The following is a 16,933-nucleotide window of genomic DNA, read 5'->3' as shown; positions in this document are numbered from 1 at the left end:
TTGGGAACTTATTGCTGAGGAAAAAAAATATGCGACTGGTGTCTTATGGGCATTGACCGTTTTCGTTCGCGCGCTTCTTCTGGCCCATCTTGCTCTTCAGATTGCTTTCTGCGTCTCTCTCTCTCTACATACCCCCTCCCGCGCAGGTTCTTTCGAGTGACCCCGACTGACGGGTCGCTTCGCTTTGCTATTGTGATTCTTTGCCTGAATTAACATGATAATGCTTGCTAACCCCGCCGCGCTCCTCTCCATGTTGCTATTGTATCTCTTGCTTTTTCCGATTTCTGATTTATCTAAATTGTTTGGTTTCTTGTGGTCTTTCATTCTTGATTGGGCGAGTTGAGACGAGATGAGATCGATGTTGCTTGGGCTGTTCGCTCAGCCGCCAACATCATGACTGGTGATGGGATGATGAGAGGTTTTTTTGTTTTGCCAAAATTCGGCGGTTCGTTCAGCGGGTGAATTGGAGATGCAAGTACGAACTAATGACTGCTGTGTTCAATATTGTAGGGTAGGGTAGAGTGAATGTTTCTTTGTTCCAATCCTACCATCCCCAACGCCTCTTCCTTTGTTGCACCGTCCACAACCCAGCCTATCATGCTGCATCTTCGAAGTCGGTTTCCTTTGAGGACTCGAGGTCAGCAACAAAGCCGTCGTACTTCATTCACTCTTCTCTCGCTGTGACTGGTCATCCGACGTCGTCCATTCTCTTTCTCTATCTTAAATCCCGCTCATACTTCTCGTCTGCGCCTCTCTTCTGATATTCTCTCTGGCTATTTACCCTAGTCTTCCCCTAACACAACAAGTCAACGCACATCAATCACTCCCAGTCCAGTTTCCGTCTGAATCAACCACCGCAGTCGATTTCTCTTCTTTCCAAAATCTACACTTCCAGCCATGACCACCAACATCGAGAATCCAGAGCAAGTCCTTCGAACAACCCACTCATCGAGGGAGTCCTCACCCGCTTCCTCAGTCTCCAGCACCAAGTCATCAAAGCGCAGAACCGCAGACTCAGAATACCAACCATCTACACCACCACCCAAGCGCACCCGCTCCACCAACACCCCAAACAGTAACCCTCGCACCACGCCCGCCACAAAGCGCAAGACACCCAAGAAAGCAGCCTGCCAAGCCTCGTACGCACAATCCTCGTGCGTTTCTTCCATTGCAGAAAAAGAAATGGAAAAGGAAAAGCCAGAGACACTCCAACGGAAGAAGCGGACACCGCGCAAAAGCAAGGGAAACTTTACGATGCCCCGTTCAGAAACGGGTATTTATACCGAAGCAAGTGACGAAGAAGACAAGGATCTGAACATCTCCCGCGCTGAGCGCGATGACCTCGTCTTCGAGCTTACCTACGAGAAAGCGAGACGGCTCGCCGAGGCCGTGAATATACCCAGAGACTCGAACTTGGGCGCAGACGAGCAGAGACTGTTTCTCGATCTGGCGACGCGAGGCTGCAAGCCGCTCATGTCGGCGCACTGGCGGAGAGATTTCTCGACGTTGCCTGAGTGGCTGTTTACTAGCGATGACAACGTCGACACCACCAAGGGAAAACAGGACAATGAAGATGACGATCATGCCGACGGTGGTGTTGGTGATGATGCGCAGTTAGTCTTCGAGTCCCACCGCGGCTCGGACTTCGGCGCTATCAAAGCCCTCCAACGACTCCTCGCTACAGGCGGCCATGTCCGCGACTGCCAGGTGCTGGCTGCTCCGCCGCAACGGGTGATTCAACGGGCTATACAACGGTACATGCGCTGGGCTCTCAACGACGCAGGCCTGAAGACCGGCTACCCAGTCATCCCCGTGCACGCGGTCTACGCACAGAAGAAAGGCGAGAGCACGCTGGCAGCCCTCACACGGGTGAATTCCAGACTGGAGACACTAGCCCAAAGGCACCAGACTTCTCTATCCTGCGCAGCGGAAACGGACAGCAGCAAAAGCAAACCCTGGCCCACGCTGGTCGGATTCGTGCTCTGTGGCCCCATTGTAGCGCTGGTTTCGCTCGATACGGATCCCGGATCGCTGGGATGGAGGGAAGATGCGGGCGTGAAGGTGAAATATCTCGGCCAGTTTGATCTCTCCGAGGCCGCGCAGGATGTGTGGAATTCCGTTGCGATTGCTATCGCCGTTGCGCATGTCAGGAGGATTATGGCGAGGATGGCGGGTGTTTATGAGGGTCCTTTCGTGCCCAGGTTTAGGGGAGTGGATGATGAGAGGGATGATGAGGATATATGAGTGTGATACTCATTATTTACCTTTACTCGTTTGCCTTTTTAAAGTATTTACCGTTGTGTTCTTGGACCATGCTTTATACTTGCACTGCGATATAAAGAAAGAAAAGATAGCTACAGGATACAAAGCTAGGACGAGCATATTATATTGGGTTCTGAATATCTCACATCACGCTGCTGCAAGCATAGCAATGCTCCAGATCTACTCTTCCTCCTCAATCTCCCCCTCCTCACTACCAGAATGAATGGCCTTCTCTTCCTTCTTAGCTTCTTCCGCAGTAGCAGTAGCAGGAGTGCGTTCCCGAGGACGCTCACGGTCCCGATCTCTCTTCGCGCCTCTGCTGCGGTCACGCTCGCGGCTATCGCGACGGTACCGCTTCGTCGACCGACTAGCCACGCTCTCCGAGTCACTTTCGCGCCTGCGCCTGCGGTCCGTGCTCGTTGTGCTGCGCGTATCACCGTAGTCGAGCTCGTCACGGTTTCCGCGCGGGTCGCCGCGGGCCCGATACAAGCGCTCGCGCTCGTCCTCGCGCCGATCATAGTCACGGCGATAGCTGCGGTCGTCTCGGTCTCTCTCCCGCTTTCGGTAGCGGTCTCGATCACGGTCTCGCGACGGGGAGAACCCACTGGTTTTGCGATAGGATCGTTCGCGGTCGGCTATGGCCTTGCGACGGTCTGCCTCGTACGCATCCGGTTCAGGGGTGCGGCTCATGCGGCTGCTGGCCCCGTGGCGTTCGCTGCGACGGTGGTCACGATCTCCGCGGTCGTAGTCTCGGCGGCTGCCACGGTCTCGGTCTACGTCCTCTTCTTTCTCCTTCAGGCGCCGGATGATCTTTTCGAATGCGGACGAGCGCAGCTCATCGGATTCCAGCGCCTTGTACTCCTCGTACTTTTCGAGGCGTGGTTGCACTTCTTCCCATGTGTCTGTGACAAGCACGGGCGGTTCTAGGCGTTTAATGCGAGAGCGAAGAGCATCGACTGCGCGGCGTTGATGACGGTCGGCTGCATGCTTCTCATCTTCCGTTCGGCGAATTGCTTTGTCTTGGATGCGCTGGAAAATGAGCTCGAGAATGTCCGTGTCGATCTTGGAGGTGCGGCGGTCCGCGGTCATGATCGAGTTGAATTCTTCGAGCGTAGTCTTGGGTGTGACTTCGAATCGTTTGTCGTCCAGAACATCCAGCACGTCGTTCCGAGGACCACGAAGTGAGCGTTCCTCATCCTCCACCATGTCCCAAAACAGATCAAGAGGCGTCGATCCGGGCTGTCCCAAGATTGCTTGATACCGGGGATCCTCCTGGATAACCGGACAGATAGTCATCCATTTAGTGCCCGCCTTGATCTTACCCTGCGACTTGAGCTCCTTCAGTAACTCCAGGTACTGCTCCCGATTCCGACGTTCTTTCCGGGCCTTGACAGCCTTTTGTTGCTGACGCGCGTCGTTGAAGGTACGTTCCAGGGACTTGATATGGTTTTCAAATGCGGTTAAAATATCAGACTTGCTCAAGGTCTTGAACTTATCGTCGCCCTGAACCTTGTCGTTGGACTGGATGATTGCCTGAGCTTCCGACCAACGCGTGTACGGCTCAAGATCCAACGAGTTCAAAATGTTCACCAGCTCGTCCATGGCCGCCTTGCGGGTCGTAGTTTCTTTCTCGACATGGGCTTTCTTGAGCTCAACAACGTACTCTTCGAAGAGCTGGCGTCTTTCGTTCTCGTCGTTGGTGGCACGGAAGGTAGTTTCTCCCTCCACAATGGGCCGAATATTCTTCCAGCGACTGTAGTGCTTGATTTCAGGATGCCGCTTCAGCATGGTATTGAAATCTGCGCGCAGCTTAGCGAATCTCTCTTTCGCCCGGTCCTTTTCCTGCATGCGAACCTCGACCGCGTATTTCTCAAAGGCTGCCTTGCGGTCTCGCGGGTCTCGGAGCGCGCGATACTGTGGATCCTTGATCGTTTCTCTCATGGTCTGCTCCCATGTCCATTCGGGCTGCACGTTGTGTCGCCTAAGCATCTTCATAAAGGCGTTCTCCGCCTCTTCGACGGAGTTGTACGCGGGTTCGTTCTGGGTACCCAGGTTCGGCGCTGCTACCATTCCGTTGGTGTCTCCATATCTGCCACGACGGTCGTATCCCCGGTCATAGTCGTCACGATCACGCTGCTGAGCAGGGGGGAAAGAGCTCGAACCTCCGGCGACAAATGATGGACCACTGCAGTTCTTTATGTCAATTGCTTTCAGAAAACAGAGAAATAACATTCAGACTTACGCGACTGGGCCCGCCTGGGGAGCCGGGGCCTGTGCAAGGGCCTCCTTATACACGTCGGGCATCTCCCATGTGCTCTGCTTCGTCTCTGTGTTGGACCAGTACTTGCGCCCACCTTCGGCGGTGTACTCCTTCCATGGCTGATCCGCTAAGGCGCGCTAGCAAGGAAAGTCAGCTCAACTCGTCGGGGGAAGAGGGGAGGAAGAAACCAACCTCGACCGGGGTCATCAGCTCCACGGGCTTGTTCCACTGGGTCACCTTTGTCTGAACATTGTAATAGTAGACTCTGCCATCGGCGTTGCGCGCCTCCTGCCACAAGGCCGAAGGCGCGGATTGACTGGCCATTGGGTTCATGGTGGCTTGTCGGGGAGGAAAGTGAAGGAAAGTTGGAGTTGCCGTGAAAAAGGCAGAAGCACCGATGTTTGCACTGTTTGCACCCGTCAACATCCCTTTCCCTTTCCCGAAGTAGGAGCTTAGCTTGCGCCCGATCCGAATTCGACTCTGCTGTGCGCATGCGACACCTGCAATGCCTGGTCTGGAGATCCCCGGCGAGTTCCTGAGATATGCGGTCCTGGACACGGTCGTGCCGCATGCGCCGGGCCTAGACATCGAGGGTGCGCTGACTGCGGCCCTGGAAGACGGCGCAGACGACCTACCCTCCGTTCTCTCGTCTATTCCGCAGCGGTCACTGCTGTTTTTTGGTATGCCATTGATACGATTTGGGTTGTGCCAGGTCACATACTGATCAAGAGGCGTGTAGATGAAAATCTCCCTGTTCGCATTGTCCTGAGACTCGCCGATTGCTCCGATACAGTATTGAAGCACTTTCTACCACGACTCGACGTGAGGCTAGATGTCTTTGCCACCGATCCAGCAGAATCCGTTGCCGAAAATCCAACTCCTACTCGCGATCTCATATTCTCCGGGTTGGTCAGCGGCGAGGAGGATCCGCTGGTGGTGTTCAACGAATTCGAGTTCGAGGGGGATGAAGGCAGTGGGAACCACGTCTACCTCGTATGGAACATCGACGCCTTTCTCAGTGAGTTTGTGTTCCAACGGCTGTGCAGATTGCCTAGCGCTGACCAAATATTAAGAACGACCCCGAATCCGCATCCAGAACCCTTCCCTTTTCTTCGCTGCCTCTGCTACCCTAAACCCCTCCGACGCTTCCCTACAAGATGGTCCCGAGGATGAATACATCCCGCCGCTGGTTCCGGCATCCACGAACATTTTCCAATCTTTGTCGGGAGACAAGTCGTTCCCCCAAAAGGAGCCTTTTCTTCCCGCATCAAGGCTCCTGCGTGTTGTGCCCACCACGGCGAATGAGGACCCCATATTCAATATCCAACAACAAAACAGCCATCAGATCCGCGTTGTGCCTGCGGCAAGCGCGAGGATTCGCTACTCACGATTAAATGCATACACCGGCGTTCCAACGACCATCGCCAATGTTGATTTTGAAGTGACGCCATTCTTGAATTCCGAGGTTTTATTGGATAAAGCAGACATTCGCCTGTCCGAGGGGACAATCGAGTCGCTATCAGACATCCCGGGCCTGTCACTCCCTCTTACCTGTCGTCCAAGGGACGATGTGACCTTTGTATACAAACTCACGCCCGAGTATGGCCCGGAGACCAACCCGTCATCGACAGCCATGGTCAGCACACTTGATATCTCCTTGGGAGCGGTCATCCATCTGTCGGATGATTGCCAACCACGCATTTCTATGGACTGGAAGACCAATGTTGATTTCTCCATGGCCCTCAACCCGACCTTTGGTGGTCCCAGCCCAGCATTGCAGCGACCTCATCGTCCCACCAGTTTGCCAATGACCCCCGGCAACCTCAATCATCCAAATCAAGCTGCGTTGACAGCGCCGGGAAACCCCAATCGAAGCTCTTTACGAGAACGCGCATACTCGGTCACGGATGTTGGAGTCACCATCTCGTTCTCGGGGCCGTCCCGCGTACAAGTCGGCTCGCCCTTCTCCTGGGACGTGTTCGTGGTCAATCGGTCCAGTGTGCCGCGCAAATTTGCGTTGATTGCCATCCCGCGACGGAAACGGGTTGACCCGCGCGGACACGTTGCCCGGCCGTCTTCCTCGTCGCTTTCCAACCGCAAGGAGGACCAGGTGGCGGAGGCCGTGACGGACGAAAATATCGTGCACGCCATGCAGAAGAACGTTGCCGGCCAGGAAGTCGAGTTGATCAGCTTGAGCACGGATATTCGCATCGGGTAAGCTGATTTTCGCTGGGTTTAATCCAATTTGTTTTCTAATGATGTTCCAGGCCTCTTTTACCCGGTACCTGCCACTCGACCGAACTGACGCTGTTTCCGCTCGCGATGGGGACCCTCCAGCTGGAAGCTGTCCGGCTTATCGACGTGAACACGAACGAGACGACTGATATTCGCGACCTCCCGGACATTGTCGCCGACGATCAACCGCGATGATGGTGGAGACGCGTGGGTCCTGAACAGCTGTACATAGACCAGAGGTCTTTACGAATCCAGATCTCTTCCGAGCGGGATTGTTTTATAGAGTATGACCCGTAGGCCGCGTAATATCTGACCCCACGGAGTGAGCAACGTCTATTGCTATCTTAATGATCGTCAAATGGCTCGTCATCTCTATATACAGATACACGGGGACTCCAGCGTATGTCGGACATGGGTCGTCCAGTGCCCAGACTCGGATGAGATCCCAAGTGGAGTCGGTGAGATCGCGGGTTGTAGTTCGCGGATAGCTACATCTCGCTGTATCTCCTCTGTCAGTCACTGAGAATGCCGATGAAACATGTTGACTCGTCAAGAATGAAGTACATAACTCCAACCAACTGAACGACCGACTTGCAGGGCGGATTCGCGCGTTCAGGCCTGTTGGCCAGGTGACTTCGTTAGTCATGGGCGGAGTCGCATCGTAGGCATCATCAAGTCACTCATTATTCATTCTCTCCCCATCATCATCATCGTCGTCGTTTTATCCAGTTTTTCTCCCCTGCTGGTCGAGCCGGGCTGGTGTCCTGTGTTGTCTGGTTCCTCTTCTCTGCCTTTTGCGTCATTCCACGCAAACCCAGGCTCCATCCAGCATTCGCCCCGACCGGAACCCTCGCCTTCGCTCCTTTCCTCCCAATAAAGAAATCCCTCATCCGCTCCTGTCCTCATGTTCCTCTCCGCCAAGCGTAAGGTCGTCGATGGCCTGAATAGACGATATATCTACGGTCGCGTGGTACGTCTTTCTGTCCCTCTGGTGTTGCAACATCGCCTCCCACTCTTTCCCTGATGACCCGACCCGACCGACCGACCGACCGGCCATGACAAAAGTTCGGACTGACACCTCTGTGTAGCCGCTCCTGCACACGATCATCTTCATTATTGAGATGGCCGTAGCAACCCGCCTCGCTGCCAAATTCAACACCTACTATGCTGAGAGACCAGGTAAGGCCGCCGCCGCCGCCGCTTCCCATGTCGTGTGACCAGACCACTGACGAGATCTTCTTTCTTCGCGCCCACAGTGCTGACCACCATGGTGACCAACGCCGTAAGTCCCTTTTGCTCAACGAGATATGGGACACTTGTTAATTCTGGCCATTAGGTGCTTGGTGGAGTCGCCGATACCGTTGCACAGCTGATCACCGCCGTGAAGGCGCGCTCAGCGCAGAGGATATCCGAAACCCGAGATGACTTCATGTCGATCGAGATCCACGACTTGGACAAGGAGAAGCCGCCAGCGGTTGGGGAGATTGGATACTACCGGAGCTCGCCACCACCCTTCGACTTTGAGCGCCTCACGCGGTTCATGGCCTATGGTTTCTTCATGGCCCCCGTGCAGTTCCAGTGGTTCGGCTTCTTGTCCAGGGCCTTCCCGCTCACCAAGAAGCACCCGACTACCCCGGCTCTGAAGCGTGTTGTCCTCGACCAGTTAGTCATGGCGCCGATTGGTATGAAGGTCTGACATCAGTTTTAAGAAGATGGATGCTAATGATCAATAGGTCTCGCCTGTTTCTTCACATACATGACGATCGCCGAAGGTGGAGGCAAGAAGGCGCTGACACACAAGTTCCGGGATGTCTACCTGCCCACACTCAAGGCCAACTTTGTCCTGTGGCCGGCGGTGCAGATCCTGAATTTCCGTGTCATCCCTATTCAGTTTCAAATTGTGAGTTGTCTCTTTCCGACATTGATCCTTGCATATGCTGACTGTCTCTATCGCAGCCCTTTGTTTCATCCATCGGTATCGCGTGGACCGCGTATTTATCCCTGACCAACGCTGCGGAGGAGTCCTAATGGAGCTTATGAAACTCATTTGCTCGTGATATTCCTGCTTTCCACTTGCTCAGGCGTTTCGGTGGGTTTGGATTCGGTTCTTCTTTTTTTCTTTTCATGGATAGTGTACAGGGTCTGCTATTGTCTTTTCATTCCGGTAAGGCTGGTTCGGGTTTGATTTCCTGCATTTCCAAAAGGCTGGCTGTTTTTCGTGCAATGGGCAGACACAGTCCAGATCATTCATAGGGGGAATCTTTTGGCTGCAATTCCACGGGTGTTTCTGGCTTTTCACTAGAGAATCCCTATAATTATCGTAAAGCGGATATCGTCAATTCCGACCACGAATACTGTTCCTCCGAGGCTATTCAGCTCCGCCAGTTTCCCCGGGCTGTTCCGTGTCGACCAGCAGCGGTGACGTCTGTCCCGCATCAGTCCGATTTGGCTGGAGCGTAAAGTGACTTTGGAGAAATGTCACGTCTAATGTAAGGTACTTATTTCGTAGTGGAAATAATCGCATTAATAAAAGTATCTTCTCGACAGTAGTACTTACTACCTAAGTATCTGCTGGATGCGGCCGTCCCTTCACCGGCAGCCCCACCACTGCTGCGATTCACCCCTCCAAACACTTTCCAGCCTTAACTAACTTACTCACCGTGGCCGGTTAAGATCCTTCCTTCTTTCTCTGTCTCTCTTCCCCCTTTACCCCCGCTAGCTCATTTAATTCTGCGCGTCTTCCCCCGTCCACTGTTGAGGTATTATTGAACCTTCTTCCATGCTATCCTCACTCTCGTGCTAACAGCTCCAGAAAGAACCCAACCCAACATGTCTCTCTCCAACAAGCTCAACATCACGGATGTCGACCTCAAGGACAAGCGAGTCCTGATCCGGGTCCGTCACCACTCCAATTGCGGTTGTTCATGAATGACAAACTAACCATCTCGACGTATTAGGTTGACTTCAACGTCCCGCTCGACGATAACAAGAAGGTCACCAACCCGCAGCGCATCGCAGGCGCCGTGCCCACCATCAAATATGCCATTGACCACGGCGCCAAGGCCGTCGTGCTGATGTCGCACCTGGGCCGCCCCGACGGCAAGCCCAACCCGAAGTACAGCCTCAAGCCCGTTGTGCCCGAGCTGGAGAAATTGCTGGGCAAGAACGTTGTCTTCACGGAAGACTGCGTTGGTCCCCAGGTCGAGGAGACCGTCAACAAGGCTACCGGTGGCCAGGTTGTGCTGCTTGAGAACCTCCGTTTCCATGCGGAGGAGGAGGGTAGCTCCAAGGATGCCGAGGGCAAGAAGGTCAAGGCTGATAAGGAGAAGGTGGCTGAGTTCCGGAAAGGACTGACTGCTCTGGGTGACATCTATATCAGTATGTTTTTTTTTTTTGGGGCGGGGATTCGCTGGAAGATATTAAATTGTGACTGACCATGAGACACAAAACAGACGACGCTTTCGGCACTGCCCACCGCGCGCACAGCTCGATGGTCGGCGTGGAGCTTCCCCAGAAGGCCGCCGGCTTCCTGGTCAAGAAGGAGCTGGAGTACTTCGCCAAGGCCCTGGAGAACCCGCAGCGACCCTTCCTGGCCATCCTTGGCGGCGCCAAGGTGTCCGACAAGATCCAGCTGATCGACAACCTTCTGCCCAAGGTGAACAGCTTGATCATCACAGGTGGAATGGCCTTCACCTTCAAGAAGACGCTGGAGGGCGTCAAGATTGGCAACAGTCTGTTCGACGAGGCCGGCAGCAAGATCGTCGGCGAGATCGTCGAGAAGGCCAAGAAGAACAACGTCGAGATCGTCCTCCCCGTCGACTACGTGACCGCCGACAAGTTCTCTGCCGATGCCACCGTCGGCACCGCCACTGATGCCTCTGGTATCCCCGATGGCTGCATGGGTCTGGACGTTGGCCCGGAGAGTATCAAGAAGTATCAGAAGACTATCGGCGAGGCCAAGACCATCCTCTGGAACGGCCCGCCTGGTGTCTTTGAGCTGAAGCCCTTCGCCAAGGCCACGGAGGCTACCCTCGATGCCGCGGTCAAGGCTGCTCAGTCCGGCAGCATCGTCATCATCGGCGGTGGTGACACCGCCACCGTTGCGGCCAAGTACAACGCCGAGGACAAGATCTCCCACGTCTCGACTGGTGGCGGTGCCTCGCTCGAGCTTTTGGAGGGCAAGGAACTGCCCGGCGTTACCGCTCTGTCCAGTAAGTAAACAACAAAAGCCAGTGGGCAGGCTCTCAATGGGGGATTTATTCTTTGGATTCCCCCGGCAGAAACAAATTCATGCTGTAATGTACACACAATTTCAATCAGATATACTTCCATCATACCTACGCTCTCCTTGCTGTCAATCTTAGGGGTTCAGTGGTAGCTAAGTTTGATGTCGTGCCAGATACGAAACCGAAGCTCTGAAGACGAAGCGAAGTGGTGGGATCTACATGTATATAGCCGTGCCGGGGTAGATGACCGTCAATATTACGATATCCGTGCAAGATCAGGACCCAGGAGACACCATGCATTCAGAAGAGGAGGTAGATGGAAGCAAGCCGGGTGAGTCGTCGTCTCCACGACTTTGATATCCGCCTGTTCGATTGTTTATCTCCCGAAGTATGCCATGACCGTCCTTCACATATAGTCAGTCCTTCCGGGAAGAATAGAATGACGTTCAAAATAGTTGTGTTCGCATTGCTCCATAGATAATAGTCTTGTTCCGAAAACTCCTTGATTTTAAGAGGTATTGGTGTTTCTCTTCCGTCGAGTCTCAGAGACACGCATATAGCGGAAGAGCACGAGGGGTTGAGACTGAGATGTTTATTCCACGATCCCATCCACCCAACACGGGTTCGTTTCTGGTTCGTCCGATCCGTCTAATTCTAGTGCGACGCTTCGACCTTTTTGAGCTCCTCCCTGTCGCGAAACGCCTGTTAGAAACACATCCTTCAAGAGCTAAAGCCCAGACAGAGCTTCAAGGGGTATGTATGGGTGTGGGAAGAAAGACGCACTTCAACTGCTTCGAGAAATCCTCCGCGGCATCGTCATCATCCCAGCTCTCCTCCCACAGATGCTCGCTCCCGCCGTTGGCCGTCGAGCCGGCCGGCTGTTCGGCTTCTTCCTGGGGCCAGTCTATACGCCATTGTCTGGTCAGTCGGGGTCTCTTTGCGCGCGGGGGAGAGCTGCGCGGTATGTACCTTCCACGGGGAAATCCTCGAACTCGTCATCTTCCTCTAGCACCTGGGGCTTCTGTTGCTGCTGGGGCTGGTCGGAGGGTTCGGCCTTGGTCTGGGCCGGGGTGGAATTGGACATTGTGGAGGGTGAAGAAGGGTGTGTGGGGGAGATGGGAGGATAGTTAGCTGGGTGGGAGGTGAGGGAGGGAGGATCAGGTGTGGTCGGTCGGAGACTGACTAAGTGATAAGGATAAGCGCATCCCTACAACAAATAGTGCAACCGTTCATCACAACATGGGAAACACCTAGTGCGATACCTAGCAGGATTATAGTGGCTAGTTAGTGACCTAGATGGAGTGAATACTATCATCATCATCATCATCATCATCATCATACCACAATAGGAAATCCTCACTGGTCGGATCTCCCGGCACCCAGCACGACCAACACCCATGGATGCGCCCGCGCCACTCAGACCGGCTTGCTTATCGTCCCCCACAGCCCTTCAGCCTCTGCACAGGCTTGTTTTTTTTCTTTTTCTTTCCTTCACCTTAATGATTCGTCCTTTCTTTCCTTTCCTTCTTCTTTTTCATCTACCCCATAGAAGCTAAATAGATCATCGATGCTCTCGGAAGGTGTTCACATGCTGCGCACTGTATCTCGTTGACATTCTTCCCGATCCGTACTCGTCCGGATTCAATCGGGTTTGTGCCTGGGGGCCTGAAAGGCACTGAGTTGGCTTCTGCGCCGTTGGACATCCTGTGCCTTTGACACTCCCGCCCGTCATGTTGCGAGTCGGCTCGTGGCTGTACGGCAAGAAGCCGGCGACTGCCTCCACACAGTCGCTGGACTCGCTGACCGAATTGCGGGACCGTAAGTATTGTCTATGCTCTCATCTCAAGTCGACCAAGACTATGTGCTAATGGGAGACTGTGTGGCTAGTTGACGATGCGATGAAGGGTATGCTTGTTCTCCTACAGCTCCTCTACGGTGTTGATTCCACCCTCATTTCTGTGCTGCACCACTAACACGACAACTGGCTGAACAGCGGCTACCAATATCCTCAACGACGATGTGGACAGTGCCGAGGAGGGCCTGGCAAAGGGCACTTCCTCTTTTCACAATGTGGGTGGTCCGGATGGTGATGACGTAGCCCTATAAGCACTAACACAAGGTGTGGGTAGCTGGGAAAAGGCGTGGTCGCGTTTGTGCGGGCAACCCTGGGTTTCGAGCAGGATATTATGCGCCAGGGTATGTGCTGCGGCAGATGTGTTAATCCAATCCTTGTCTCTGACATCAATAGCATCCGAGCGACTGAGCGAGGCGGAAACATCCGCTGCCAGCGACCAGCACCACGCACAGCATAATTCCCATGCACCTAATGCATTCCGATCGGAGATCTACAATGCCGGTGCCGAATATGCACTGTGCCAGGCCATTGCACAGTTGATGATGGCCGTGGTGGGCGTGATGAACGAAAGTCTGACGGAGAGCATTAAGGCTTTCTATCGGTTGCGCAAGGCCTACATTGCCCTGGACGCTATTCTGAAGATGGAAGAAAAATTCATGGAGCTGCGAGAACCAAGCCAACTGGTGCTTGCTGATACAACAGACCCCAAGTCCGACACCTCGAGCCAGACGTCGGCAAGAAAAGGCGCCACAACGACAGGGCAGATAGCCTCTTCGGATCTGCCGCAAAAGATGTCTGATTTGGCGGTTTCCAATGAGAGTTCGGATGTCTCGACGCGTGAATCCTCGCCGGGTCCTGCCAATCTCACCCACGACCCGGACTCCGGCATCTTCAAGAACGAAATCGATGTCTTTGTGCATTCGGGTGCCAACTTTTGCTTTGGTATCCTGCTCCTGCTGATCTCCATGGTACCCCCGGCGTTTAGCAAGCTCCTCTCCATCATTGGATTCCATGGTGACAAGCAACGGGGCTTGAGGATGCTCTGGCAAGCGAGCAAGTTCCACAACCTGATTGGGGCAATCGCCGCTCTGGCACTATTGGCCTACTATAACGGATTTGTTCGTTACTGCGACATCATGCCTGATCCAGCCCCCGGCGAGGAGGACGTGGAGGGCTATCCGCAAGAACGGCTAGCGGCCCTGCTGGCGGAGATGCGGGCCCGATTCCCGAATAGTCAGCTGTGGCTTTTGGAAGAATCTCGAATGAAGGGCGCCAACAAGGACTTGGATGGGGCGTTGGAACTCCTAGCCTCCAACAAGAAGAGTCCGCTGAAGCAGGTCGAGGCATTGCGCGTGTTCGAAAAGAGCTTGAACGCCCTGTTTCTGCATAAGTTCGAGCTTTGCTCGGAGGCTTTTCTGGAGGTGCGTATTGCTTGCTCCCGTGGCCCAAATGACAACCAAGACGCTGACCCCCCTCTCCCAGTGTGTGGAACTCAATTCCTGGTCTCGCGCCTTGTACTACTACATTGCCGGATCCTGCCATGTCGTCCTCTACCGCGAATCCAAGTCCGACCCTAAAGTCGCAGAGGAACACGCCAAAAAGGCCACCGAGTACATCCGTAAGGCCCCGCCACTGGCAGGCAAGAAACGGTTCATGGCGCGCCAGCTTCCCTTCGACGTCTTCGTGGCCCGCAAAATCGCTAAATGGGAGGCCCGTGCCAAGCTATGGAAGGTTCCCCTGGTTGACGCGATTGGCGTAGATCCCGTCGAAGAGATGATTTTCTTCTGGAACGGGCACAGCCGCATGACACGAGACCAGCTTGAGGAGTCCTTGACCCGCCTGGCGTGGTGCGACAGCGAAGCAAACGAGACCTGGTCTCGCGAGGGACCCGAGGAGCAGGCGATTCTTGACCTGCTGCGCGCTGCCGTGCACAGATCCCTACGCAACCACGATGAAGCCAAGAATATCATCCAGACCCGCGTCCTGAACCACGACAAGTCCCTCTTCAAGGGCCATTTGAAGGATGACTGGGTCTATCCCGTTGCATATTTCGAGATGGCTGCCAATTTGTGGATGGAGCGTCCGTCGTACCTGGCTCTTCATGATCCGTCTGCCGCCAAAACCTCGGCTGAGACAGCTGGTGGACCCTCTTCGGATGATAGCAACGCTGGTGGTGGCAATTCCGAGGTCGAGAAGCAATTGGTGCGCAAGTGTAAGGAGTACCTCGACCATGCTGCCCGATGGGAAGGCTATGAATTGGATGCGCGCATCGGACTGAAGGTGACGGCAGCAAACGAGGCCGTCCGCAAATGGGAAAGCATGCATTCGGCTTGAGTGTTTCTTTCGATCTTCTTCATCTGTTCATAATCCTCTTTTGGGATATTTTTTTGGGGTGTCTTGGTGTACCATATGCATATAAAATAGAAATACAGACATTGGAATCTCTCTCTATCCATACACCTTGAATCTACAATTCACTGTAGCACCTTCGAGAGAAGCTCATCCAACTCTTGAGCCACAAATGCCGGATTATCCTTCTGAACGAAATGCCCCGATCCCGGCGCCTGCAGTGGCCCTTTACTCCTCCCCTCCTCCGTAATTTTGACCAGTCCTTCGTTATACTTATGCCAGAATGGATTCAGATATGTCGTAGTCGCAGACTTCGACCATCCGATGTTGGTCGATTCTTGCGCAAAAGTCTCGAAATCATGTCCCACAACAGTAACAAAGGGTCCATGGCCATCGGGACCCTTTAAAATAGGCCCATCACTCGCAGGTAACAGATTGAGGAGGTTCTTTCGGCTCAGACCCTCTTTGCTACCGACATCAGGATGAAATATCTTGCGCACGCTTGTGCGGGTAGTGCGCAGAAGATCAGGCGTTACATCTGGCGGGAGAGTAGCAGGATCAAAGCCCTCTGCGTCTGGGTCCGGGAACACGGATACAAAATCCGTATTGGCGATATTGCTATCGAGCAAGAGGAGCGCGGCGACTGTGCGGGGATACTCGTGCGCATAGAGACGGGCGAGTGGGCAGCCGATGGAATTGCCCACCAGCACGAGGGAGAGGCTGTCCACGTCTGCCACGCCGAGCTTCTCGCTGGCCACCTGGGTAATCAGTTGTCGGAGATCCTTGACTGCGCTCAGACAGTCGTGGCCGTGTGTTGGGTCCGAGGCGCCTTCGTCTTGCGGGTCGCGATCTGTCGTCTGGCCTTGGCCGAAGCGGTCGTATGTTAGTAGAGCTGGAGTGGCTGAGCCTTGTCTGATTTCTTGGAGTTTGGTGATTGAGGCGGCCCACGATGCTTGGGGGAGACCCATTCCATTCAAGTAGACGACTAGCACAGTGCTGGGTGTGGAGACAGGCTCGTGGAACCCATAGCTTATTTGGGCTGTGGGCTTGGTTGCTAGGCGGATGTGCTGGTAACTCGCCATTGTGCTGGAAGTAATAGAGAAGCTGAGAGTATGTAACTATCGCATTTCAAGGCCGAGGATGGATGGCTCTTTAAGTATGTAGTTGGGGGGTCCACCCTAGGTCGTGTTAGCGCTTACCGTTAGACTGTTGGTTGGTTACCGGCCTTTCTGTTCCCGAACTGGTTACTGATGCGAGGCGTCAACCGCGACAGAAACGACGGGAAAACCACCTCGTAGCCCACTGATCATTTCAATATATGGCGGCAGATATTAACCGATCCACTACTGTGACAAGAGCAGTTAGCATTTGGCTAATAATAGTCTACGGTAAAATGCGTTGTAAGTTAATTATGCTACAGGAATGCTGCGGCCAAAGCCATTTCCATGACATACTCACAATCCGACAGAAAATATAAAAACTGATAGATGATCCAAGGTTGAGAACATGGACCTTTTTTGTTAAGATTGAAGTGCAAAGCTGGTGAAAAAGTTGCCTTCCTAAATGGGACGCGGGCGATTCTGTGGTTCATTCTGCCTCTACTTTTCCTAATAGACACACCTATAGTCTCAATCTGGTCAAGTCTCTTTCTCGCCGCAACAATTTTATCATCTGCAACCCTGCGACTATCTCTCCATATCTCAACTACCTTTGAATCACACCAACATGGCTGCATTCGTCACAGAT

The 16,933-nt window shown here is 53.8% G+C and overlaps 8 protein-coding genes across 8 annotated transcripts; 5 read left to right on the top strand and 3 right to left on the bottom strand.

Annotated features, from left to right (window-relative positions):
* Positions 1-897: 897 nt before the first annotated feature.
* PFLUO_LOCUS5319 (uncharacterized protein) lies at positions 898-2,244 on the top strand (the record flags this gene model as incomplete). Its single annotated transcript, XM_073782753.1, has 1 exon — positions 898-2,244. One exon carries the CDS (start codon positions 898-900, stop codon positions 2,242-2,244), a length of 1,347 nt encoding a protein of 448 aa, XP_073639377.1.
* A 198-nt stretch (positions 2,245-2,442) lies between these two features.
* On the bottom strand, positions 2,443-4,855 carry PFLUO_LOCUS5318 (U1 snRNP protein; the record flags this gene model as incomplete). The annotated part of the gene is made up of 3 exons (XM_073782752.1): positions 2,443-4,447; positions 4,505-4,659; positions 4,715-4,855. The coding sequence occupies 3 exons, from the start codon at positions 4,853-4,855 to the stop codon at positions 2,443-2,445; spliced, it is 2,301 nt and encodes a 766-aa protein (XP_073639376.1).
* A 172-nt stretch (positions 4,856-5,027) lies between these two features.
* PFLUO_LOCUS5317 (uncharacterized protein) lies at positions 5,028-6,952 on the top strand (the record flags this gene model as incomplete). The annotated part of the gene is made up of 4 exons (XM_073782751.1): positions 5,028-5,202; positions 5,262-5,540; positions 5,596-6,736; positions 6,790-6,952. 4 exons carry the CDS (start codon positions 5,028-5,030, stop codon positions 6,950-6,952), a joined length of 1,758 nt encoding a protein of 585 aa, XP_073639375.1.
* Positions 6,953-7,661: 709 nt separating this feature from the next.
* PFLUO_LOCUS5316 (uncharacterized protein) lies at positions 7,662-8,785 on the top strand (the record flags this gene model as incomplete). Its single annotated transcript, XM_073782750.1, has 6 exons — positions 7,662-7,727; positions 7,846-7,936; positions 8,014-8,039; positions 8,094-8,439; positions 8,491-8,657; positions 8,714-8,785. 6 exons carry the CDS (start codon positions 7,662-7,664, stop codon positions 8,783-8,785), a joined length of 768 nt encoding a protein of 255 aa, XP_073639374.1.
* Positions 8,786-9,586: 801 nt separating this feature from the next.
* Positions 9,587-10,976, top strand: PFLUO_LOCUS5315 (phosphoglycerate kinase; the record flags this gene model as incomplete). Its single annotated transcript, XM_073782749.1, has 3 exons — positions 9,587-9,652; positions 9,715-10,135; positions 10,210-10,976. 3 exons carry the CDS (start codon positions 9,587-9,589, stop codon positions 10,974-10,976), a joined length of 1,254 nt encoding a protein of 417 aa, XP_073639373.1.
* Positions 10,977-11,637: 661 nt separating this feature from the next.
* On the bottom strand, positions 11,638-12,067 carry PFLUO_LOCUS5314 (26S proteasome complex subunit; the record flags this gene model as incomplete). Its single annotated transcript, XM_073782748.1, has 3 exons — positions 11,638-11,671; positions 11,767-11,887; positions 11,953-12,067. The coding sequence occupies 3 exons, from the start codon at positions 12,065-12,067 to the stop codon at positions 11,638-11,640; spliced, it is 270 nt and encodes an 89-aa protein (XP_073639372.1).
* Positions 12,068-12,713: 646 nt separating this feature from the next.
* PFLUO_LOCUS5313 (Mitochondrial outer membrane protein iml2) lies at positions 12,714-15,172 on the top strand (the record flags this gene model as incomplete). The annotated part of the gene is made up of 6 exons (XM_073782747.1): positions 12,714-12,801; positions 12,871-12,888; positions 12,977-13,053; positions 13,113-13,179; positions 13,232-14,259; positions 14,321-15,172. The coding sequence occupies 6 exons, from the start codon at positions 12,714-12,716 to the stop codon at positions 15,170-15,172; spliced, it is 2,130 nt and encodes a 709-aa protein (XP_073639371.1).
* Positions 15,173-15,312: 140 nt separating this feature from the next.
* On the bottom strand, positions 15,313-16,269 carry PFLUO_LOCUS5312 (uncharacterized protein; the record flags this gene model as incomplete). Its single annotated transcript, XM_073782746.1, has 1 exon — positions 15,313-16,269. One exon carries the CDS (start codon positions 16,267-16,269, stop codon positions 15,313-15,315), a length of 957 nt encoding a protein of 318 aa, XP_073639370.1.
* Positions 16,270-16,933: the final 664 nt, after the last annotated feature.

This window comes from Penicillium psychrofluorescens, assembly GCF_964197705.1.
Source record: "Penicillium psychrofluorescens genome assembly, chromosome: 3".
NCBI lineage: Eukaryota > Fungi > Ascomycota > Eurotiomycetes > Eurotiales > Aspergillaceae > Penicillium > Penicillium psychrofluorescens.
Note: the sequence above shows the minus strand (reverse complement) of the source record. Positions and strands in the feature narration are given on the sequence as shown.